Source organism: Stegostoma tigrinum, chromosome 3, assembly GCF_030684315.1.
Source record: "Stegostoma tigrinum isolate sSteTig4 chromosome 3, sSteTig4.hap1, whole genome shotgun sequence".
Lineage (NCBI taxonomy): Eukaryota > Metazoa > Chordata > Chondrichthyes > Orectolobiformes > Stegostomatidae > Stegostoma > Stegostoma tigrinum.
Window position 1 is genome coordinate 103,914,453 of NC_081356.1, and position 26,889 is coordinate 103,941,341.

Here is a 26,889-nt window from a genome sequence, read left to right on the forward strand (position 1 = left end):
TTCAGTGTAGTGAAGAAAAGTGTGTTTTCTAACTTCATTTATATAATGTAGGTATCATTGTCTGGACCAGCATTTATTGTCGATCCCGAATTTCCTTTAAGGAGGTGGTAGTGAAATACCTTCTTGAACTGCTTTAGTCCATGTAGAAACATAAAAAGTAGAAGCAGGAGTAGACCATGTAGCCCTGTGAGCCTACTCCATTCTTCTTCATGATTGTGGCTGATCATCCACCTAAAAAGCCTGTTTCTACAATGCTGTTTGCAAAAGATTTCTAGGATTTTGACCCGGCAATATATTTCCAAGTTAGGGTGGTGAATGGCCCAGGCAGGTAATGATGTTCCCATGTATCTGATACTCTTGCCCCAGATGGTACAAGTTCTGGTTTTGGAAAGTGCTGTCTGAAGGAGCTTTGGTGAGAAGTTGAAGTGCCTTGGATGGAGCTTAGATGTTGAGGACCCCAAAGGACTGTTCAAAGAAGTTCAAGGAAGGGTTTAGCTGAGGGGTTTGTGGGGACAGAGTCCCTACTTCGTTTTTTTTTGTAGATTATCTTGTAATTGATTTAGTTGCACTCTGTGGAACATTTCTGTAGGAATAAAAGCTGCATAACAGCCTGTGCATAAAAATAATTCACTATATAACATTGAGGGATTTAGAAGAGCATACTTTTATTTTGTTTTGTCACTGTCATGGTTTTGATCAATTTCAAGTCAAATTACCTCTGAGCAAGTGCCACATTATTGGAGGTGCCATCTTTTCAGTGAGGCATTAAATTAAGACCATTCCTGCTTGTTCAGGTTGATGGAAATGGCCAATCCAAGGAACAAGACAACCTCATATTCTTGAGATTTTACTCCAACAATTGTGTTAAGGGAGAGAAAGATTTTCCAAGATTTCATGCTCTAAGTGTGTACTTATATATTTGTGACAGTGTTGTGGCCTTTGCTGCAAATTGGACACCAACAGTCAGAACTAAGACCTTTTGCTTCAGAATTGTTCATCAGCAAATAGTTAGTGTGTTAGGCAGGGAGAAGAAGCAAAGAAACTGTCTGAGAAAAAGGGAAAAAGGAAGTAAATGACAAGGGGCCATTTCGGTTTAAGAACAAGGTATGACATCTTTGTGAACGTAACCTAAGAAAGAGTTCTGATGAAAGGTCATCCATCTGAAAGAAATGTTAACTCTTTTACTCTCCACAGGTGCTGCCAGACCTGCTGAGTTTGACCAACATTTTTATTCTTATTAAACAAAAAAACATTTGTATTGTGCCTTTCACAACCATAACATGTCCCAAAGGGCTTTACAACCAATGAATCACTTTTAATTTATAATCACTGTTGTAATATAGGAAATGAAGCTAATAATTTGCATGCATGTCACAAACAGCAATCTGTTCTGCACTGAAGGGTGAACCTAAGTTCTGTGTTAAGTTTCTGGAGTGAGATTTAAACACAGAAGCTTTTAACTCAGGAGGTGCGAAAGCTATCATAGAAAATGATCTCCAACAATTTTTTGGCTGTTGGTAGAAATCAACACCCACACACAATTCCTTTTCCCACACTCCTACGCAAAAATAACACCAGTCCACAGCCTAGTGAAAACAGATGGTTGTGTTTCTCTGTCATTTTCCTTCTTTTTCCATCAATTCACATGCATCAAACATCAAAAAATAAATTCCAGAAGCAGTGTATAAAGATCTCACTCTCATCTCACTTGGAGATTTTCAATCATTTTTCCTATTGTTGTTCTTATACTATGGAGTCTGCATATCCTGATTTGACCTTCGTACCCCATTCACAATGCCAAACTGAAATAATGTTCATCCTGAAATTAATCTCTCTTTCTACTATTAAGTTTCTGAATTATGTGTTCCACTTGAGTCCTGGTATGAAGCTGACTATTCACAGCATGTTGGGCTGGGAGGTTGGTTAAGTCAGAAAATATTGATTTTCACTCAATGTGGATAGAATCTAAAACTACCAAGCCGCACCCCCCCCATGCCCCTAATGTATCCCTGTACCCCCTCTAGTTTTAATCCCAAATCATCCACAGTCCTCCTCCAATTATCTGCTTGTCTTTGATTTCAGACAGCTTAGAAGTAATAGTTCTCATGTAACTGCATGTGATATCTGACAACACAGAGAAACCAAGATAATGAATTATTAAGTATAAACAATGATTGGCTCATAACTTGCATGTTGGTGGTCTTAAGCAGCAGATGCTTTCAGTTTGTACGCTTTGAAAGCTTGACTTACAAGATTGGTCAAATTTTTTGATATGTTACAGTTTCTTTTTAGTTCTCACAGCAGACCCAGCCATTCTCTGTGGAAAGATTATGCATCACAACGGGGAGAAGATCCCCCAGCTAATGAATCATAGTGCTTATTCAGTCACTGGCTGAACCATGTAGACCAGGAAGTTCCTAAATCTAAAACAAAGAATTGTGGATGCTGGAAATCCGAAACAAAAATAGGAATTCCTGGAGAAATTCAGCAGGCCTAGTAGCATCTGTGGAGAGAAAGGAGATGCCCTGAAGAAGGGTCCCTGGATCAAAATGTTAACTCTGCTTTCTCTTCACAGATGCTGATGGACCTGCTGAGTTTCTCCAGCAATTTCTGTTTATGTTTTAGATCCTAAATCTGTATTGACTAGGTTGGTCTTGTTAGAGACAATGGCAATACAATTGACCATTGCAGTACAAGGAGAAGCAGAGGGAAACCACCCACACATGTTCTTGAATCACTATTTAATGAATCTATTGAAATGTTTGTGTTGGACTCTGATGGAGAGGGGATTAGGCCTAGCTGCAATGCCTTTTTAAAAAAATTCAGACATGGGACATTTGTATGTTGGCAAGGCCAGAGTACTTGGTGTTGAGCTGCCTTCATGAACTGCTGCAACCCATGTAGTGTAGGTACATGCACACTTCTGTTAGGAAAGAACTTCAGGCAATATTGTCCAAGTGACGGTGAAAGAGCAACAATATATTTCCATGGTAGGGCGATAAGGTATGGGGGGAAAGTTGCAGGTGGTGTTTCCACAAGCTTGATTCCCCTTATTCTTACATATGGTAGGGATTCAAGGTTTTGGAAGTTGTGATTGAAAGTGCCTAGATGAGGGGTTCCTGCAATGCAGTTTTTAGATGATGGACCTCAGTCATGATATGCCAGTTGGTGGAGAAATTCAATACTAGAGACCAAACAAACATGATGGACCAAACGGCCTCCTGCACTGCAACATTTCTGATTTTTTTTTTATGGCATTCAGCTTTGTGAGTGTAGGAGGTGTATACATCCAGGCATGGCGGGAATACTATTACCCTCCTAACTTGTGCATTGTAAATTGTGGACATGCTATTGCATGATTCCAGCCTCGTGTAGCCAGAATATTTATCAGGTTGAACCAATTAATTCTCTGGATCTTGATGGCATACAATTGTAATGTTGATGAATATCAAAGAAAGATAGTTAGATTCTCTCTTCTGACAAATGAGCATTCTGTGACCCAAATCCACATGATTTCTGTTAGCATCTGTGGAGTTGGAAATGAAACTGCCCACTACAATTATCCCCAATTCTGATATTAAGATGCAGGAAAGCCATAGAAACTCTATAGTGTGGAACCAGGCCATTCAGCCCAACAAATCCACACCACCCCTCCAAAGAGCATCCCACCCAGACTAATTCCCCTAGTCTTTGCCTGTAACCCTGCATTTCCCTATTGAAATCCACCTAATTTATACACCTCTGAGCACAATGGATAATTTAGCATGGCCAATCCACCTAACCTGCACATCTCTGGACTTTGGGAGGAAACCAGAGCACCTGGCAGAAACAGGGAGAATGTGCAAACTCCGCAAAGACAGTTGCCCAAGGGTGAAATTGAACCTGGGTTCCTAGTACTGTGAGGCAGCTGTGCTAACCCTTGAGTCACCATGCTACTCTAAAGCCTAATGTACCTGGTATTCCCTGATGGTCTCCCACCAAAGTACTAACCAGACCTGAGTCTGCTTAGCTTCTAAGAACAGACAAAATTGGGCATTTTCAGACTAGAATGGCCAGAGGCTAACCATCAATGGATTTCAAATCCATCACCTTAAGCACTTGGCCACAACTGCAGCAGCTCAAGATGGTTGAGACTAGGAGAGTATCTTGATTAACTCCTGAGGTGATGCTGTGAATCTGAGATGATTGACATCTAACAGACATAATCATCCATCTTTCAACCATAAGAAGTAGGAACAGGAGTAAGCCATTCAGCCATTTCAGACTGCTCTGCCATTCAATAGGATCATGGCTGATCAACATTCCTCACATATATTTTCCAGCTTTTTTGCCATAACCTTTGAATCCCTAACTGATTAAGAATCTATCTATTGCAGCCTTAAATATAGGACAAGGCTTCTCCTCCCACAACTGTGTGTAGCAAGGTGTTCCAAAGATTCTCATTCCTCTGAGAAAAGAAATTCCCCTTCACCTCAGTCTTAAATTGGCATCCTTTTATTCTGAGACTTCTGTCTCTGATCCTAGATATTCCATGAGGGGAAATATACTTTCAGCAAGTACCCTATCACGCCCCTTTTAAAAATCCTATATTTTTCAATGAGGTCACCTGTCATTCTTCTGAACTCCAGTGAATAGAGTTGTGCCAAATATGACTCCAACCAGTCGGAGTGCCCACCCCTTGATTTGTATCGTCTTCAGTTTTGCTAGGACTCCTTGATAGCACACTTGGTCAAATACCCCTATAATGTCAAAGACATCAAAGTTTCACACCTCATCCTTGGAGTTGAGCTCTGCTTTACCTTGTTTGGACCAATGCTGTAATGAAATCTGGGGTTAAGTGGTCCTGATGGGCCTGAACAGAATGTAGCGAGCAGGTTATTGATGGGTCAATGCTGATTGCTAGTACTGTCAGTCATACCTCTGACCATTTTGCTGATAACTGGAAGTAGTCTGTTAGCGAAGATGTTTGTAAATGCTTCAGCCTTGTCCTTTACTGTAATGTGTTGGCCACTCACGTTGTTGAAAATGGGGATGTTCATGGACCCTGGTCCTCTGTTAAGTAATTAAATTTTTTACCACCCAGTCACAGTCACATCTGAAAGTGCTCCAGAGCTTTGTTCTGTTAGCGAAGGGATTGCCTCACACTCCTTATTGCATGCTACTTTTGCTGTTTTAGCATGCATATAGTTGTATGATCTTCAGCATATTAACACCTCACTGTCAGTTATGGCAGCAAATGTGAAGAGAAATCAGAGTGTCTTTAACACACCACCCCGTTCCCTAGCCAACAGCGAAGCTCGGCGCATGCTGGAAGAACAGCACCTCATTTTCCGCTTGGGAATCCTGCAGCCTTCTCGGCTCAATATCAAGTTTAACAGCTTCAGGGCTTGAGCTTTCCCATGTACTTACCCAACCTCCACACACCAGGCCTTGTTACCACATCATCTGCCAGTAAGCACAACTCATTGCGAGCCACTATCAGTCCCCATTAATAGCTATTCACCCTTCTAGTCAGATTGTTATCCACTCCTTTTTCTGTCTAACTGTGTTTCTCTCCCTTTGAGCTCTATCCCCACATACCATTTACTCCTTACACCCTCCCCCTACCCTATCCTCTGCATATAAACCAACCTTTTCCTAGCTACCAATAGTTCTGAGGAAGGGTTACTGGACACATAACATCAACCCTCTGATTTCTCTCCACTGATGTGGCCAGACCTACTGAGTTTTTCCAGAAATTTGCTTTTTTTTATTTCTGATTTACAACATCCGCAGTTCTTTTGGTTTTCATTGTCAAGTATGCCTGACTCTGCTTTGAATTGACATGACCTAATCTTTAAGATTGAATGGTTAAAATATTGGAACCATGCTGATGTTGTTGAAACTCCTGACAGAGCTAGATTATTTATAATAAGAAACATTGTTGATAACTGCCAACTTTACTGGCATATCATACAGTTTATTGGCCAGATCTACCCTCAAACCCATTGAATTGCCTGAGAATATTAACCACCTCTGCCACACTCCACAATATATGTTGTCTATCATAAATTGTATGGGAATGTAAAACTGAAATTATTGCAAACCAGTGCAATTTATGTAATTTTGGTTTTCAAATTTCTACATGGAACAGTGACTATAATTCCAAGCTGTTTCATTGAATGTAAGATGCTTTGAAATGTCCAGTAGTCGTGAAAAAATACAATGTAAGTGTAAAGTTTTCAGTTTCAGCTACATTTTTCTGTTACAGTACAGAACATTTTCCTGTATGTTAAATTCAAAGACAGGGAGTGAGAAATTTGTATGCATAGTGCTGCATATGGCGCCACAAGTGCAACCCTGTATTAGCGCACAGAACTGTAATGTGGTGATCTGAAATCACGCGACACCAGGCTATAGTCCAACAGGTTTATTTGAAAACATAAGCTTTTGGAGCCTCACTCCTCCTTTAGGTGTTAGAGTGAGAGAGGTATTATCAGACAGAGGATTGATAAGTAAAACATCGAACGCTCACCCCACTGATGAGGATATGTTAAACAAACGTAAGATGCTGTTAAATCTTTGATCAGTTAATGAAGCAAATCAAATCAATGAAGGCACATGAAACCTGAGGTGGAACAAATGTTGAAGTGCTACAGCAAATGCTGACAAAAGGTCAGCCTGGGTGGGTGCCCTCCACTCTGCTTCCTGAAGTCAATGACCAGCTCCTTGATTTTGTTGATGGAGGGGTTGTTGTCTTTACACCATGCTGCTAAGCCCTCTATCTCCTTCGTGTTCTCAGTCTTGTTGTTGTTTGAGATCTGGTCCACAGCAGTTGTACCAGCAGCAAACTTGTAAATGGAGTTGGTGTGAAATTTCGCCACACAGTCACGAATGTATAAGGAGTACAATAGGGATCTGATCACACAGCCTTGATGGGGCACCGGTATTAAGGTTTATTGTGGGGGAGGTGTTGTTGTATTCCCTTACTGACTGTGGTCTGTTGGTCAGGAAGTCCAGAATTCCTTTGCAGATGGTGGGGCAGAGACCTAGGTCCCAGAGTTCGGAGATGAGTTTGTTCGGAATCATAGAGTTGAAAGTGGAGCTATAGTCAATAAGTAGGAGCTTGATATAAGTATCCTTGTTGTCCAAACATTCCAGGGATGAGTGTATGGCAGGAAGATGGGACCTGTAACACTGATAGCTGAATTGCAAAGGGTTAAGGTAGTCTGGCAGGCTGGAATTGATGTGAGCTATGGCTGGCATTTCAAACCACTTCATAATTATGGAGGTGAGAGCCACCAGGCAGTTGTCGTTGAGGTATCCTGCATGATTTTTCTTTGGCGCTGGGGTGATGGTGGCCCTCTTGAAGCAGATGAGGATTTGAAATCGTAGTAGAGAGAAGTTGAAGATATCTGCAAATACACCCGCCAGCTGGTCTGCATAGGACCTGAGTGATTGGCTGGGGGCTTCATCCAGGCCAGTTGCTTTCCATGGGTTCACCCTTACGAAGGCCGATCTGTGTCCACTCATCACATTTCTGATGAACCATGTGGAGAATATCAGAAACAAAACAGGTCGTTAGGAATGTGAGCAGTCAGCAATCACACTGAGCACAAATTACAGTTTAGCACAGTCCTCAATACAGTGGAACACTGAGCACCCAATTTCCATGGAATGCCTGCGCATGGACCTTAGTCACAATAGACCTTATTCTAAAGTATGCAGCATGATTCATTTCATTCAAATGTAGTAGGGGATTGTAAGATTGTTTTTATTTACTTATGGGATGTGGGTGTAGCTGGCTGGCCAGCGTTTGTTGTGTGTCTCAAACTTGCCTTTGAGAAACTGGTGGCGAACTGTGTTCTTGAGTCAGTGGAGTCCATGTGTGGGTTGATTGCGAGAGAAAATTTCAGGATTTTGGCTCAGCTGCAGTGAAGAAACAACAAGTCAGGATGGTGAGTTTCTTGGCGAGGAACTGACAGGTAGTAGTAGCCCCAGGTATCTGCTGTCCTTCACCTTCGAGATAAACATAGTCATGTGTTTGGAAAGTACTGTCTAAGGATATTTGGTGAATTTCTGCAGTGTATCTTGCAGGTGGTTCTATAACTGTGCATTGGCAATGGAGAGAGCGAATACTTGTCGATGCAATACCAACCATCAGGATACTTTGTCCTGGATGGTATCAAGCTTCTTGAGTGTTGTAGGAGTTTCACCCATCAAGACAAATGGACAGTATTGCATCACACTTCTGACTTGTGTTTTGTAGACAGTGGACAGGCTTTAGGGAGTCAGGAATTGAGTTACTTGCTGCAGCCTCTGACCTGCTGTTGTAGCTCCCATATTCACATGGCAAGTCCAGTTGCGTTTCTGGTCAATGGTAACACCCAAGATGTTGATAGTGGGCGATTCCGTGATAGTCGTACCATTGAATGTCAAGGTGGTGATTAGATTACCTCCTATTGGAGATGGTCATTGTCTGTATTTGTGTGGCAAGAATTTTATTTGCCACTTGTCAGCCTAAGCCTGGATATTGTCCAGATCATATTGCATTTGCTTCAGTATCTGAGGAATTGTGAGTCGTGCTGAATATCAGTGAACATTCCTAGTTCTGACTGGAGTAAAGATCATTGATGAAGCAGCTACATTGTGGTAGGAATAAACCTTACCTTCCTAGTGTATAACACCACCCAACAATGCCAACCCTGCATCTAAAAGCATGTTGGCGAATACATACAGTTTAAAGTGAAAGGAAATCACCTCCTTGCCCCTGTGCAGCCTACGATAAATTGGATTGTTTGTGAGCTATGACTCACGGGTGGCACTTTTAAGGTTGCCTGTTATTACTTCTACTTTACAGAGATGATTATGATCAATCTATAATAACAAATGACATGATCAAGATTACTTGTGACCAGGATTTTGTGAGTTGCAGACGCAGCCTGTCAATATCACCATCAATCCAGGTGACAGCCCAAACTTTGCCTGTCCGTCCTTCCTTGCACTCCCTATTGATCCCATCAGTTCTGAGCTTACATACATTTCCACACTTTTATTTAAGACTTTATTACCCACTTTACTGCCTGAATCCTGAGTCTATAGTTTAGTTATTCAAACCATCATAATGCTTTGACTTCCTATTGAAGCCTGGATGGAGCTGTATCATCTCCCTACATGTTGAGTTGAATTACACCTTATTTTCATCCCTGCATCCCTGCATGTTGCTTTCAATTCTCACAACTGACAACCCCAACTTTTCTACTATTGTCATGATTTTTGATAATTCCCCTTTATTTTCAGAGAACAGGCCCCCAGAGCTTGCTGTGGTCTCCTGACTGACTTGGAAGGGCAGCACCGACTGATGAGTGATCATAACCCTAACTAATCTCTCTTCACCTCCCTGTCTGACATAGTATTAATTCCTGGACTGTTAGCAGTGGACCTGTAGGACTGACCATGGCCAATCCCCTGACTGTACAGAACCCTGACCCTGAATGCCCCAAGCAGCTGACTGACTGAGCCCAAGCACCTGGACTGAGATCGGATGATGCTCTTGACTGATAGTCAGGTGCCCAATGACTGACAATAGTCCCCCTGAACTTGACTAAGGTCTACTTTCTTAGACTTTGAGACATGGCCATTGGACGGAAGCACGTTCAGTGTGTTTGTCCCTTAAGTTGTTGGCACACGTTGAGTGGTGAAATTGTCATAGCATGGTCAAACATAGCAAAATGTCCATCCCCTTGACTGAATACTAATGTCAAACATGACAAGTTTGCCTGGCTTTGTGTCTGTGATATGAGGCAGAACAAGATATTAATACCGTGAGACTTTTAAGTTCTGAATAATGTGGCAATGTGCAAAAAGGCAAAACAAGCAGAGATGCTGGAGCATTCAAGTAGGTGCAAAATGAACGAGCACTAGAAGAGCAGACTTATCCATGTGTGGAAAGTGGTCAGACAGCAGCATTGCAACCTAAGATGTCGGGGAGATCCAAACCACAATATTGAAGTGATGAACTATATTTGAAGTGAGTTAGAGATTTGCCACAATGATGTGGTGAAGCTGATGCTTGCCCAGTGCTGCCCATGAAATGTTTCTTGGCCAGCAGTCCTCAACAGTCAGGGAGCTGGAGTCACAAAGAACCTGCTCTGACTTTCATGTCGGCATTTCAAACTGCATGTAAATGAGTTGAAATTAAATCATAATGAGCTGTTAATATGTAAAAGTAGGCTCCCTACTTCTCATTTGTGAGATTCTCACTTGAAAACCTTGGTGGAAAAGCAGAATTTTTTTCTTGCTGTTAAGTACCTCATACTTTCTGATCTCGCCATATTTTACCAACCTACTCATAATTATCCATATTATTCAGGGGCTGGGAAAATTCCACCCTATATTCCTGTTTGGACCCCATCTAATAACATCGACTTCTTTAAGAGGATTTTAAAAATGCTGTTCTGTGTTCCTGAAATTGCTGATTCTACTTTTGTTTCTCAATCTTACAAATGAGTATTTGTACCGCATATTGATCAGCAAACCAGCAGTCTAAACTAAAAGGGATTGATAGCTGGGGTGTTGATAAACGACTAACCTTGAGACAGAAATAAATGATGTTGTCTTAGAAACAACCGATCAAGTCCCAATGGCTGACATGATTTGAAGCCCCAGTTCAAACTTTGACAGTTCACATCAAATGAAATATCCATTGTAGGTTTTATCCCTTTGTAAACTTCAAATGAATAAAAACAGTTTATAAAATTTCATGCAGTCAAGTTTGGAATGTCAAGTTTATAACAACTTGCATTTATATTAGATCATTGACCCTAAATGCTTCACAAAACTGTTATGAAATAAAATTTGACAACATGGTTGATGTGGAGATATTGGTGCAAATGATCGAAAACTAGTTGAAAGGTTTTAAGGAGCTTCTCAAAGAAGAAGATGTAGAGATGTTTAGACAGGAAATTTGAGAGTGTAGGAACAAGGCAACTGAAGGCATGACTGCCAATGGTGAGGGCAATTAGAATCAGAAATGCTCGTGACCTCAACTGGAGCAGCACGTATATCTTTGACAGCTGTTGAGCTAGAGACAGAGAATTGTGTAACTGAAAGAGATTGCAGCAATAGGAATTGGAAGGGCAATGATGGAATCTGAAACAAGGATGAGAATTCTAAAACTGAAACATTGCTTAAGCTGGAGATCATGTATGTTATCAGGTAGCACATAGGCACAGTGGTTACCACTGCTGCCTTACAGCACCAGAGACCTGGATTGGATTCCAGCTTTGGGTGACTGTGGAGTGTGCACGTTCTCCCCATGCCTGGGTTTCCTCCTGCGATCCAAAGATGCACGGTCTAGGTGGATTAGGAGCGGAGGCAATGGCCTAGTGGCATTATTGCTAGACTGTTAATCCAGAGACCCAGAATATGTTCTCAGGACCTGAGGTTCGACTCTCGTCACGACAGACAGTGGGATTTGAATTCAGTAAATATCTGGAATTAAGAGTCTAATGATGGCCATGAATCCATGTTGACTGTCAGGGGGAAAAAACCCATCTGGTTCACTAATGTCCTTTAGGAAAGGAAATTGCCATCCTTACCTGTTCTGCCCTTTACGTGATTTCAGACCCACAGCAACGTGGTTGACTTTTAACTGCCTTCTGGGAAATTAGGAATGGGCAATAAATGCTGGCCTAGCCAGTGACCCCCTCATCTTGTGAATGAATAAAGAAGAAAAAAATAGCAATGGAACTTGTAGGGTTACGGGGATAGGGGTATAGGTCTAGGTGGGATGGTCTTCGGAGGGCCAGTGTATTTGATGGACCGACCGACCTGCTGCCACACTGTAGAGATTCTATGATCCTATTGAGCACAGATTGATGATGTACAAAATATGGTGTGAGTTCGGACAAGAGACAGCAAACTTTTGAATTACCTCATGTTTATGGAGGACGGCATATGGGAGCTAAGCTAGACATACATTTGAATAGTCAAGTCTAGTGGTAACAACGACATGAATTAGGATTTAAGCAGCAAATGAGCAGAGTCAGGGGCAGAGTCAAGAAACTCTTTGGAGCTGGAAATAAGTGGGTTTCCCTAATGGGATGAATGTGAACTTTATCTCAAAATCAGATAAAGCACCCAGACTGTGGATAAAAATTGAAAGAACTGTGGATGTTATAAATCAGGAACAAGAACAAAGTTGCTGGTAAAGCTCAACAGGTCTTGGGTCTGGTGACCCTTCCTCAGAACTACTTCAGAACATCCTCAGATCGTGGATAGTCTCGTTTAGCCTCAAACTGTCCAGTGGAGGGATGGATTCAGTCTTAGGGAATTTAGTTTGTGGCAGAGACCAAAACTACTGGCTTTGGTCTTCCCAGTATCTAGTTGGGTGAACTTTATGTGCACCCAGTGCTGCATGTTGGGCAAGCAGGCTAATAGTTCACAAACAGTGGAGATATGCAGAGAGAGGGCAATGAAGTTGGGTTGAGTGTCATCCATGTATATCTGGAAATTAATGCTGTGTTTTCAGATGATATCACCAAGGGCAAGTTGTAGGGGAGAAATGGGAGGGGTCAAGAATAGATCCTTGCGAATAACAGAAGCAATAGTGCTAGAGCAGGAAGGGAAAACTAAAAAAGAAAGGTTCTGTTTAAATTAGAACAAGATGAACACTGCCCACCCATCTTCATGATGGTGCATGAGCATTGGAGGATGGCACACCAACTCTGTCCAAAGATCTGTTCAAAGGGTTGAGATGAACGGAAAGGGATAGTTTACCTTTGTCACAATGATAAAAGATATGACGTGTGAGTTCGATAAGAACTATTTTGATACTTTGTGTGCATTCAAATGTACATGGAGCCTGACTCCAAACTAAAACACAAACAGATTCTAAACAAGGCCTCACACCTAACATGCATTGTCGGACTTAAAGATTTAACAGCATCTTAGGTTTGTTTGGTCTTTCACTTATAAATTCTGTGTTCTGTGTGCTTTTTTTTCTCTTCACCTGAAGAAGGGACTACCCTCTGAAAGCTTGTGTTTTCAAATAAACTTGTTGGACTATAGACTGAAGTATGAAGAGGGACTGTATCAGTTAGGACTATATTCACTCCATTTTAGAAGAATGAGTAGGGGAATCTCATAGAAATCAATAAAATTCTAATACAATGACAGGGTAAATAAAGAAAGGATGATACCAATTATGGTGGAGTCCAGATCAGGAGTCAAAATTTAATTATTTGGAGTAGGACATTTAGGACTTAGGAGAAGAAATCTCTTCGTCCAGAGAGTGGTAATCCTGTAGAATTCTCTCCCATGGCGACTGTAACCTGAGCTTCTCTGACAGAAGATGGAACTTGAACAGTTCCCAAGCTGTGCAGAAAGCCCTGTGCAAAGTTGGTGTGAGACTTCCGGAAGCACATTGAAATTGCATGTACGTTTTCTGACCAGTATGCCAATACATCAAACATTTCATTCAACAAACAGCTAGCCTCATACTTTATTCTTTGCTTTTATAGTGTCTCTCTTAGTGCTCTGCAGCAGAATCCATACAACCTGATCCTCAGGAGGGCTGATAGCTGTGCTACTGTGTTATTAACAAAAAAAAAAGAACTGCAGATATAGGAAATCTGAAACAAAAATCAAAATTGCCTCAGCAGGTCTGGCAGCATTTGTGCTGAGAGAGCAGTATCAACATTTTGGGTCCAGTGACACTTCTTCAGAATTGTGTCATTACTTGTTCACTGCGCTGGGTGAACCGCTCCCAGGTCTCAAAGTGAATAACAAAATTCCTAATGAAACCTTCAGCATGCCCCTTTGGCTTCCTTTAGCAGCCACATGTGCTCTCCATTGAAGATTTGACAAACGGCACACAGTGGCCTCAAAACCAGCCAATTCAGTTGAATGCTTAACATTCCAGCTCATTTGAGTACCACAGTGCCTGATATTTGCCCTGCCACCTGATCGTCATGTAGCTTCTGAAGCCAGCCCAGGTAAAAGTGGTCAAGCTTCTGATACAATAAGTCTTGCATGACTAAGACCAGCTCTTGCAAGCTTAGCGCTGAGTGGGCAGGACTGTTGCCCTTTAGACATTCAGTTTAATAAACAGGCTTATCGTCTTCTGTCCCAGTCTGTGCTCAAAATCAGCCAAAGGCTACATTTGCTTTGGGAATTCTTGCATGCATCTTGTCATCAATATAGATAGCTCAAAAATGTGAGCTGCTGAGAAAAATGAACTTGTTCTAGTCGGTGGTTGAAACTTTGGGTTTGAGATAGGGCTATGCTGGAGCAGGCTGGTACATTCCTTAAGTTTTTTTGTTTTGCTGACTATAAGGTTGAAGTCATCACATACATTTGAGGAGAAACCTGTGCTACATTGCTTGCCCTGTTCTGTGCCAGCAGATAAAGCATAATTGCCAGTAAAAAGAAAAATCACAAAGTGAAATCACATTTTGTGACTTCACAACCAAATAGTGGAAAGGAAGTAGGGAAAGAGATGCATAAGTAGATATGCAAAATGAATATCAGATCTATCAATAATTCAAAAATAAGTAGACAAGGGAATAAATAAATAGATGACACTTTTAACAGTAAGTACAATGACATGAACGTACAAAACAGCAGAGTGTTAACATTCAGACTTTATTAAAGCAAGGCTCAGGATATCTGCCCATAATGTGTGCCTTGTGGTTGAGATCACATGGACAGACATATACATGATTGCCTTTGATATGAAAAAGGACGTACATTAACAAATACATTTGAAGTTACTGGGTTACAAAATATATACAAAATATGCAATATGTACAGTCCTCCTGCATTAGGAACTGTTTGCTATTCCAGTTCGTCTCATTTTTGTCAATTTATTTATAACATGGCATATGTGATCTGCAGATTTCCAGCATCTGCAGTTCTTTGTTTTTTATAAAAGTGTTTGTATCTTGTGATTGTACACTTGCAGACCGTTGACTTTTTCTCCAAGGTCTTTTGGTTGGAATGATGTGCTGTCATGCCTCACATAACGAGCAAATTTGACAGCAAATTCAGTTCTTCTACTTCGCACAAAGAACTGTAACAAATCCAGGGAAGCTTAGATAGTTTGCTTAATGCCTACTGATACATTAAGCCTTAGACAGTTTGCTTAATGCCGACTGATACATTAAATCTTGCATGACTTAACGTGCTCAAACTGTTTCCCACCAAAAGATGCAGAGCCTGGTCATTTAATAGGCTTCGTTTTGACCAGGAAGAACACTCTTATCCAGCCTTAAACAATTCCTCAAAGTAGTAAATTAATGAATTTAATATACATGAACCATCCAATAACTTTCAATAAAGGGCCATATAAGAAACTTAAACAAATGTCAGGGAGTGTGGAGGGGAAGGTACCAGGAGTGATTGAAAGATGGTTGCAGGATAGAAAAGAGATTTGGAACTGTGAAATACAGACAGAAAATACTGGAGAAACTCAGCAGTTCTGGCACCACTTCTAGTAAAAGGAAGAGACTTAACATTTCAAATCTGATGTAACTTATTTGAGTCATATGACTTTCCCCAGCATTTTCTATTTTTGTTTCCAGTAACCAGCATTGGCAGTATCTGCTCTTCTAAAAAAATTACGAGCTGTTTCTCCGACACTAAATTAGAGCTTGCTTTAAAGATGGACACACAAATCATTGAAATCAGCAACACAACGGCCAGAGAAGCCAGATGGATTACAAACAAAATATTTTAGTTCATTTCTGGACAAATAAAATTTTGAAAACAGAGAGGTAAAAATAAATTCATGTAGAACCTTTGTTAGAACAAAAGTGGAATATTATGTGTAGTTCTGGTCTCCATACTACAGTGCGAAGTCATTGGAGAATGTGCAGAGAAGACTTTTAAGGGCATTCCCTGAATTGGGAAAAAAAAACAATTACTTGGAAAGATTCAACAGCTTGTGGTGCTTTTCTCTGGTAATGTGAAGACTGAAAGGTGATTTGATGTGAGTGTATAGAATACTGGAAAGTTAGAGACTGCATGGAGAAATGGCACTCTGTTGTAGGTAAGGACAGAACAAAGAGCTGTACGTATAAGAAAGGCATTAACAGGTCAAATAAAGAACTTAATACTAAGTAACCTTTCCACACAAAGTGTTCAGAATGGAGAATTTCTTCTTCAAGGAGTGAATGCTTGAAGTAAATAGCATTGATTTATTTAAGGGGAGTTTTGATGTGTGCACGAAGAAGGCTTTTCGGGCTGGTGGGATGAGGTAATTCAAGTGAGAGCTGCCTGATGTGAATGCAGGCAGAGGCCAGCTGGGCTGAGTGACCTATTTCTTAGCTAAATCTGTGTAACTTCTTGCTTTCTCAATTCCTCTGTTCGTGTTTGCATTATTGTTATCATTCTCATTGTCACACTTCCTCATTTGGTTTCTAATATCTTAATTTATCTGAAACAGTGAGTATAAATTTATAAACTATTAGTATTGTCCTCTTTCAATTGCTTGGATATCTATACTTTGAAAGAATAACTTTCTATATGAGGTGAAGAATACCTGGGAATGGAATGCTACAGAGGGTGGGCAGCCAGCACACCAGATTCATTTAAGAAATGGTAAATTACTTTAAAGTGAAGTTGGGAATGTTAGCAGTCAGGAATGTTTAGATTAAGTTGTTTGAAGGATTGCTTCACCCGTACTTATCTATTGTTCCCATGTTCATGTCAAGTTAAATTATTAACGTTTTTCCCATTTTTAAACTGAGACTTTCCTGTTCCAGGAAATATGATCTAATTGTTATAATAAATAACGACTGTTTCACAGAAGTATGTGTGCACTGTTACATTAAGATCATCTTTCATTTGTCTGCCATATGTGTAAACAATTGTTGGACAGATATTAACAGAAATTGCTGGAGAAACTCAGCAGGTTTGGCAGCATCTGTGGGGAGAAAGCAGAGTTAATGTTTCACGACCTCTGACCCTTCTTCAGAACTGAAGTAGACTGGAAATGTTAACTCTGTTTTCATTCCACAGATACTGCCAGACCTGCTGAGTTTCTCCAGGAATTCCTGTTTTTCTCCAGCATCTGTCGTCCTCTGTTTTATATTATTTCACAAATATTGTTTGTTGCCACAAGATAGCAGATGATATTGCTTTCACATATGTTGAAATAACTTTACATTTTTTTCTCTTCCAATGATTATAGCTTCCTGTGACCAAGAGAACTATATAAAAGAGATGATTAACACAAAAGATAATCTTGAGAAAGCAAGTAGTTCTTCGAGTCATGTGTTACTAGAACATCAAAGTGTTACTTTCAATTCAGGTGAGTAAGTCATCTTAGAAAGCTTTTCCACCAATTGGGTGATATATCTGGTTTCAGTTTCCTTGGGCTAGAAAAGGGAGAAATCAGACAGGATTCCTGTTTCTGATTTCAATGCAGTGGAATCTTGTTTGAAATGTTCTGTTTGGGTTTCAGCCTGTTATGCTGGGCTGCGCCCGTAGTTCAACGGTCTGCTGGCCCTCACAAATGTTACTCAGAAACTAAAGAATAGCCTCTTAAGCAATGTACCAGAGAGTTACTAGCACTAATGAAGCAATGATTTATTGTGTTTTTTTATGGGTGGAGCACATATTGAAAAAATAACTTTGATTCACAAATAACCTTGTGACCTTGCATTGGCACAAAGCGATTGGTGACTTTAAAATCATCAATTCTCTCTTTGAAAAATGGAAGAGACATTATCAAAAAATAGTAACAAGCCTGTGATCCAGGGAAATCTGAAATAAAACATGAAATTAGAAGCACATTGTGCTGGTCTGCCAGTATAAGTAAAATGACAGGTTAATATCTGTAGGAAAAAACAACTTGAAAGAATGGGGGATACTAGTGGAGAAAATATCAGAGTTAATATTTTGGGTCTAGTGACCCTTCCTCTGAGCTGTGAATACTAGTGGACCTGCTTTGCAATTCAAATACCTTGGATCTATTTAATTGGAATCCATCGCTTCCACTGTGGTTAAAGATGCAAACTTCATTTCAGTTTTTAAACGTTATTTTCAATATGACTTTTTAGCATTAGATCATTTCACTGACATTGCAGAGTTAGGAAGGTGGGAAGAAACTTTTTCTAAGATGTTTATCATTCCTACTATCTGACAATAGTAGGTATACACAGAGACACAAATCAATGATATACTTTTTAATTTTCTTTCCGTTGACCAATTATTACCAGTGACGAATCATTAGTTTGAGTTATTCAGCTGTGAGAATTCCAAATGCTTCCAAAAGTGACAAATTGGAGAAACCATTTTGATGTAGGTGTAGTTTTAATTCTAAGTGATATATTCCTGATTGTAGCAACCTGGGGGTTTGGCATAATGTAGCGAAGAAGTGCAGATCAGAAAGAGACACTTAGAGTTTGTTTATGGCTTCTGTGCAGGAACATAGCCTAGCGAGCGATATTGCCGTTTGGTGAATAGCACCAGACAGGAATGGCTAATATTACCAGTTAGGCCTTATCGGCATTCTCTCGCACTTTTCAAAAATGATGAGAATTGACTGTTGAGCTTAAGATCAGGCACCTGTGCAATATAAACATACCAGGAGAGTAATCCTGTTTGGCCAGAACTGGATTTTCTTGTATGGCCCGGAGGAATGTATTTTTCCTCCGGAGTCATGATGGAGAGGGAGTGGGGTTTGTCTGGCCCTAATTGCCCCATTCAAGGAGGGAGGGGAGGAAGAGGTTGGAAGGGGATCAAAGTAAAATAAAGGGGTGGCATGGTTCCCCAGTGGTTAGCACTGCTGCTCACAGCACCAGGGAGCTGGGTTCGATTCCACCCTCAGGCGACTGTCTGTATGGAGTTTGCACATTCTCCCCAAGTCTGCGTTGGTTCCCTCTGGGTGCTCCAGTTTCCTCCCACACTCCAAAGATGTGTGGCTAGGTGGATTGGCCATGCTAACTTGCCCGCAGTGTTCAGGGATGTGTAGATTAGTTGGGTTCGAGGGGGCTGTGGCTAGGTGGGATGCTCTGAGGGTCGGTGTGGACTTGTTGGGCCTAAGTGCTGTTTCCACACAGTAGGGATTCTATGATCCATGAATCCAAAATAAAACATAACAATGAGTTTGCTGAATCTCTTCTCCAAGTTGCTGTCATTCCCAGCACCTTTGCCATATAATGATGATTTCCAATGTTTCTCTGTTCAGAACCAGAATTTAATGAGTTCAGTCATGTCTTGCGCATATTGCTGGGAATTGTGTGAAGCTTCCCTCTGGGTGTTCCAATGTAATCATCAGGTAACCAGGCACTTACCTAAACAGCGTTGAGCCTGCAATTTGATAAATGTACCAGAAGGATCAAAATGGCACCTTGAGAGTTGCCAGCTCTTCTGCAGCACCATCAGGACAAGTGGCCACTGCCAGTCAGGACTACAAGAAGGTTTGGTTATGGATCCCAGACAGAAGTGACTGGAAGTGAGGAAAGGGTCAGTGGTAATTGTAGAGGTAGTTCAATGTAAGGCCATGGGATGGCTTTCAGAGAGCTCTTCTAAATGTCATGCCACTTGATTTGGAAGCAGACTGTTCCTGTGAACAAGAACCTCCTTTTTAAGCTGCTGGCTTTCCTGGATGGTGGTAATACCAGTGCTGATTGAATACCAAACTAGTGGGAATGGGGTCCTTAAGTAGCAGGGCCGACACTCCACCCCCTCCTGTACAATTAAATGGATCTCCCTCCCGACCTCTGAACCCACCTTGTGGTCACAGACAAAAGTTCTACCCCAGGGCAATAGTGATGACAGCAGAGCGGTAAGTGATAATGACAACGGAGCTTGATCTGCATGTTTAAAGAAACATCACTGCCTTGAGTAGTGACCTTGCCATCTGAAATTTAAAATGTCGCTCAGCCAGATTGGGTAAGAAAGAACTGAGTATGTCCACTGGTGTGTTTTAACTGATTCCCGTTTGTGTCAGGTGGGGGAGCTAAAATAAAGCCCTCCATTCTTAAAAGTACAATCCATTATATGTTAACTGTTACTTTTTACTTTGCACAGATCTGAATATCAAACAAACAACCTTGTCTGTTCAGAAACCAGCTTCAAGCACTCTGCACCAGGGGGGTTTACAGTCACAGCATGAAATGCAACTGTTAGTTCAAGAATGCTCATATGTCCCGCAGGAAAGCAAACATGGACAAAAAGATGGGGCTGAAGAGGAGAACGTATTTTACTTCTGAAAGTCATTCAACATTAGCACTTTTGAGTCAAACTAGAACAACATATGGCCACCTTGACCTCTTGGTCATATTCAGTTAAATGTTACAAATAGAGAAATCTAACAGTTAATTCTTTACTAAGCCTTGTAGTCCCTGATATGCTTATGAACCTTGAAGTTTCATGAAATTTATTACACTTTTCAGTTTAGTGATAAGATTGTGATATATGAAATAGTATATCATCAGTTACGTCATGCTAGCTGAAGCAGTTATAAATCAGAAAAGACCATATCTAACTTGCAGTCTTCTTATTTCAAGGACAGGATTTGATATTTTTTCCGGAAGTTCTTAAGTTATTAATTACAACAACCTGATTTTCTTTAATCTTAGGTCCAGTTTCGAAGGTTAAACACTATCTTGCTTAGCCAGTTTATGGTTAATTTCCCAGGGTCACAGTGGCCTCCCACTGTACAGGATCTGTTTTATTTTATTAATTCTACTGCCTGTCATTATTAAAATTGTTGAACATGATTTATGACCTACTTAACCATCACTAAAGTTGGTTCAATTGTAATTTGATCCTCCACATCATGAATTTAGTATACATACATTTTAAAAGTAATATATCTTGAAATTGCTTTGTTTGATCTATTTAAGCCCAACATTTTGAACGATACCTGCAAAATTAGAAGGTTCCAGACTAAGAGAGACCATTGTACTCTAATTCACTCATTGTTAACTAGGCAAATATCATGACCTACAAGCTTTTCACAATAGTCAGTTGCTTTCTGTGACACATAGCTATCCAATTTACTATTGAATTTCACAGCACTATCCATCTCCACCGATTCCCTGGGTAATTTGTCCCCTGTATTCATCATCCTCTGTGTTAAGGTTGTTAAATCAAAAGTGCCTGTAAGTTAGCCCCTGTTTTGGCCTAGTTCCCTAAACTTACTGTACTATTTATGTTTATGTTAAATATAGTACTAGATTAGAGGAAGAAATAATTTGCATTTATGTAGTATCTTTGATAACTCCAAGGAGTCTCAAAGCAATGTACAGCCAATGTAGTCCTTGGTTTTAATTTACCTTTATACCTTAAGTTCTCGAACATGTCAATAATGTTTTTTACGTATGATCTTCTCAAAGCTCAGATACCTAAATTAGTTCACTGCAATGTCACCTGTGGGGATAGAACAGTATTACTAGTGTAGGTGGCCACCTGACAATACAGTACTCCAGATGCTTTGAATTGTTTGCCACTTTTTGAGATCTGTATTTTATACCCGGCTGCAAACCTTAAGAGGTTGTTTATTTCTTTTCGTTCATCCTTATTATACATTTGTCTTGTATTTTCAAGATATTTCCCAGATACTCCTGTATCTCCCTCTTCTGTAATTTGCAGAATAATGCCAATTCAGTCTCATATTTTTGTGAATAACAGGTGTCAATTACCAATCTAATTACCCTTGATATTAGCTCTCTTTGTTCTATTATTTATAGTTATTTTCTTCTTCACCCATTTATCCAGGTTTAATAGACCCAGCATACATTTTTTTTTCCCTGTTCCAATTCCCAAATAACTTTCATATGCATTGTAAATAATAGTGGATCAAACACTGGTCTCTACAGGCGTCCTGTTAGACATCATCTTGCTTATGCAGCTCCATGTACAGTTCTCCTTCATTTCCTCTGATTCAGCCAATTTCCAGTTCACTTCAGAAACTTGGCTGCTGTTTGTGGTAATGTGCCCCTTGAGTTTGTTAACCACTAAAACAGCCAACCATTAATAGTTGAATTTCTTTGCTGAATTGTTATTAATGACAATCTGTGGTCCAATTTATTCTCATTTGTTTGAAATGTTAAGATTTGTCCCGCAAGTTTTTCTGAAGTACCAGTGACATGCACTACTACAGCAAGGAATTTATTTAATCGTTATCATCTGACTTCCCCTGTACATGACTGTTACATTAATGCAAGAGTTTTTGAGTCACAGAATAGAAGTAGAGACTAGTGCAGAGGGAGATCACACAACCAAAATGAATGTAGTCACACTAAAGTAATATCTTAACTTTATCCTTTATTACGAAGGGACCAGAAAAAAATGTTTATTGCCATAGGCCACAAAGGAGAATTCTGTTCCTAAACTTCTGATGTTCTACTTCTCTGTCCTCTTGTAAGATGGTCCATGAAACCTATTTCCGTGACCAACTATAGGTCAATTTTGCCAGTATAACTTTGCGGTGATGTGTTAAATTTTGCCTGATACAATACAGAGAAATACACTGGGGTGTTTTTACTATGTTAAAGGCGTTATATAAATGCAAATTTGTGTTGTTACAGAGTGGAGTTGTGTAAAATTATCAGACACTTGCAGGACCTAATGGATGAACTAAAAAAAAATGTATTTCTTTGGTTGAGTATTTCTACCATGTTAGGGAGAAGTATATCAAATATATTTAATACACAGAGTGTAGATCATGCGCACAACAGGTCTCTTCACTCAGGAGCTCTCACCCCATTTTCCAGCTGCCTTTAATGCTAGAGTATTATTAAATGTCTCTCAGTGAGAACTCAGGTATTCTAAATGTCTGTTTGCTTAAGAAATTTCATAAGTTATGCCAATATCCACATTAGATTGATAACTTCCAAATTAACTTAAACTATAACTATTGCAATGTAATTCAATGCTTGATCCTGTTCAGTAATTTTATTAGAATCACGTAAAATGGTTACCTCCAATGACCTATCTGTACGTGTGTATTTGGATTCCTGGTTATATTCATAGTGCCTGTGTTTTTACTCATCAAAATGTATATTATGTGGGGCTGGATTTCACGGTGCACATCACAGTGGGATCCATGTCAGCCGGGCCATTTAATCATGGAACCATTCTCCTGGTAGTTGAAAACCCCCTCCAATTAAATTGGATGATGGAATAGAGTGATGCAGGATTCCAGGCTTGGCCAGTGGGATGACAATCAGGCTCATTAATGAGATCATTCGTACTCACTATCCCTAAATCCACCATAACGTATGGCAACTGAGCTTTGGGGATTAAATGGAGGCTGCCCAGATCTCTCATGTCCAAATAGCCAGCAAAAATCTTGTTGGGTTTTATGTGTGGTCACCCAAAGTTGGGAAGTCCGTCGACATCAGATTGTGCCAGGTTGAAGAACTCACCATGAGGCCAAGGACTAACCACTGAAAGTCACTCCTTGCCTTTGCTTCCAACTACCCTTCCTCCTTTCCCAAATAGCACTTCCCATGACCAGCATCTTGTCTCCATTAGCTGTGTCCTGGAGTCCATTCAAGATGCTGGGTCTCAGGTGGGTGCAGTTGCTGCAGACAGTCACTGCTCCTGCTGCTGGCCTTTGAATAGCCACCAGCTCTCAGCAGAATGGATTTCTACCATCAGGATCTTCAATCAGAATGAAGGCCCAATGGAAGCCTTTTAAATGCCAGAAGGATAATTAATTCTATTGGGCACCCCCATGGAAATGATCATTCCTCACCCAATCCCTAGATCACTGAATAGTGGGTGAGACCACATTTGTTCAACAAATCCATAATATCAACATTTATTCGAGGCCTGATTTTCACTACCGAATCAGGTAACTTGAGTTGTGAAATTTCCCTACTCAGCTGACCGGTCTTAATATAAAGGGTCATGTTAGACCTAATTATAGGTAGACTCGTGTCTAGACAGGCTGTTTAGAATTGTGGTTTTCCCAGTCTTTATCCCAGTTGTTTTACAGATTGTTAAGTGATTTAGTTCTCAAACAACCTCACCCTTCAACCAAACCCCATGGTTCCTGCTGGTCCTGATGCACAACTCTCCCTTTCCCCTTCCCCAACTATCCCAGTGCCACATCATATTGCACAGGCCATCTCCATGCCAACTCAAGCTCCACACTATCCTCATGACCAACCCCATGTTCATGCCACACCTTTTCAAATAATGGTGTCCTGCCATGGCTTCTCATTGTTGATATGCTACATCATAGTTACTGAGAATCCACTGTGGCTGGAATTTAGGACTCATGTAGATGAGAAAAATTAAACTGGTAAAAATGTAATCTAGCACTCTCAGATATGCTAATGAAAAAAAATCCCATTAATGAAAACCCACTCAATTTTTAAATCTTTCTAGTATTACTCCCTTATCAAAACAAAATTCTATTCAAAGCCCACAACAAAAACCTCTAATTGCTTAATAGACTCTTTAACCTAAAATAAAACAGTGAACTCAAGATCCCCAATTGAAATAATTGTAACTTCTGAAACTCAGCCAAGCATTAATAATGACTTCATAGTAGACACTGGGATTATGAAGTCACCTGTTTATTGGAATTCGTTTTCTAAACTATACCAGGTGGCCTGACAAGGCAATCCAGCAGAGGTCTTTTTTTTAACCTTCACAATACCTTGATCCTAGTTTGTTTCACACATTTTAAGAGTGGGAAATTAAATAAAACTTGAGATCATGGCACTGAAACATTCCAAGAGCATTTATGCCTACTCTATCGATTTGTGGCTCCAATCTGTGGGTTAGGCTCATGTAACTGCCAGAATTGGGATTGCTTGAATGCAGCATAAAGTTTATATGGCCCTGCCTGTTCAAGATAGAACTCCCTGCAAACTGCAGAAAAAAATGGATCTGTGGTAAATAGGCTGTGTCTTATGCATCTGGGACCCTACCCATTATGTTTAAAGATGTATGTCACTTCCAATTCCACAAAAATCCAGCCCCACGTCCAAATATTGCTCACATGATCACTAACCAAGTTAACAATTTGAATGACTGAACTTAGTTGTTATAGACCAAGGCAAAATAAGTATAAACTATACTATTTATATGTGTGATATTAAGACCAGAGATAGGACTATATATCTTTACACATCAGTAAGCAGTAGTTTTCAAGATGTACTAATTAAGCCAATAATTTACCAGTGAATTTCACAATGAAGCAAATTCGTGGTAATTATTTTATTTCATGGGATAGTGTTTAAGAAAGTAGTTTATTTTACCTGTACTCAACTGATAACTGACCATCTAAATTATAAATGTGTATAACTCTCTTCTACACTAAAACAATAATATACCTGGAATGGATTTCTCTTGACGTTAATCTTTGGCGTATAGATGCTGGTATTAGTATAATATAAGCACAGCCCTTATGTGAAGAGTATACTAGTTGTGTCTGTTATATGTATCTCCGATTAAAAGGAGATATTATTATGCTATATTGCACTACACCTGCTTACCAAAATTTATGTAAAGGACATTGAAAATTTTAACTGATGCCCAGATTAAGATCATTGTGGCACATGTCTAAAGGTGGCTTTCAGACTTTTGATATTTAGAGACGACATTGATATTTAGAGACGGCACTGCCTCCAGTAGCAATAACAGAAGTATTAACACACTGACTCATTTTAAATTTGCACATTTAATGAGTTATTTTAATTTACCACCCAAGATTCAGAGCAAAATGTAAAATAATTAGTAATTTTTTAGCATTTGGTTCATGAAGAAGTGCATCAGATCTTGTTTTGTGGAACGTCAGGAGTCAGTATATGCGTCAATTTCATCACAAGTCAGTTCTGCAGTAATGATGTGTTTAGTGTAATTAACACAATCATTTTTGGTGGTGAAGAGTTGGATAAGCTCAACTCCATGAATAGTGGTCCTTTAAAACCTAAGATGATCATTTCAAGATGGTGAGTGAAGGGTTGATTACTGAATACCCATGGTAATGACTTAAAGGAGTTTCAGCACCACAGTATCACAGAATGGAAATACATTTTCAAGCATGCAGTTACTTTCTGCTGATGTTGCAAAGTTGTTCTGTAACTGGAAACTTAATTGTACTTAAACCCTAAAGCAGAACCTCATGCAGAATATTAGGAACATTATTAAAAGTGGTAAGTCATCACACAAGTCACACCTGCTCAGTACTAGATTAGAATTACAATCAAGAATGTGCAGTTTATTGTCTTAGAGATTTTTGAAGATAAGACACATTTAACCAAACAAAAGCTTTCAATGGCTACCATGTATCTTGAACTGTAAATACTGAACTGAATATATATTCATTACTTACTTCCATTTCTTGCACTTTGCATATTTAGAATTGCTGTATTCTCTTTGAAAAATGCACATTTTTATTCAAAAGACTCGGAAAGTTGAAGTGAAAATGTACACTTAGTGTCATTTGCCTCTTAAAAGATCATGACAATGTAATTATTTCTTTATGTAAAAAAAATGTTGAATTTTATAGAATGTTCCAAATGAACCTTATCTGGCAGGCAGTTTAATAAAGTCTGAACAGATGTTCTGGAGTGTCTGTGCAATGTATCTAATTAACTCTTTGGTTGCTGAAAGTTATAAAGTAATAGATGGAATGTAGCTAACTGAACATTCAAAATTACTGATTTTATAAAAAAAACTCACTTATCAGCTTTTCGGGTGTTTATAAATGCACTGAACTCTGAATTCTTTTTACAAAATGCATAAGTAGGAGAAGTGCTGCAAAGAAAATCACTGAAAATAGAACCTGAAGGAAATAACCATTGGGAAATTCTAGCCTTTAAATATCACTGAATAGAATGTATGAAGCAGTAATTGAGTGTGATTAATCATTCAAATATAAAGTAATTATGCCAATGAACTCCTTGGCAGAAAAGATTAAAAACTTAATTAGTG

The 26,889-nt window shown here is 39.7% G+C and overlaps 1 protein-coding gene across 1 annotated transcript in view; it reads left to right on the forward strand.

The window, feature by feature from the left end:
- The window catches only part of arhgef28a (Rho guanine nucleotide exchange factor (GEF) 28a), a 410,326-nt gene extending 383,842 nt beyond the window's left edge, over positions 1-26,484 (forward strand). The window contains exons 39-40 of the mRNA XM_059644799.1: positions 17,174-17,293; positions 20,020-26,484. Coding sequence (XP_059500782.1) covers positions 17,174-17,293; positions 20,020-20,201 — 302 coding nt within the window. The 3' untranslated portion in view covers positions 20,202-26,484. The remainder of the gene's footprint in view (positions 1-17,173; positions 17,294-20,019) is intronic.
- The last annotated feature ends 405 nt before the right edge of the window (positions 26,485-26,889 follow it).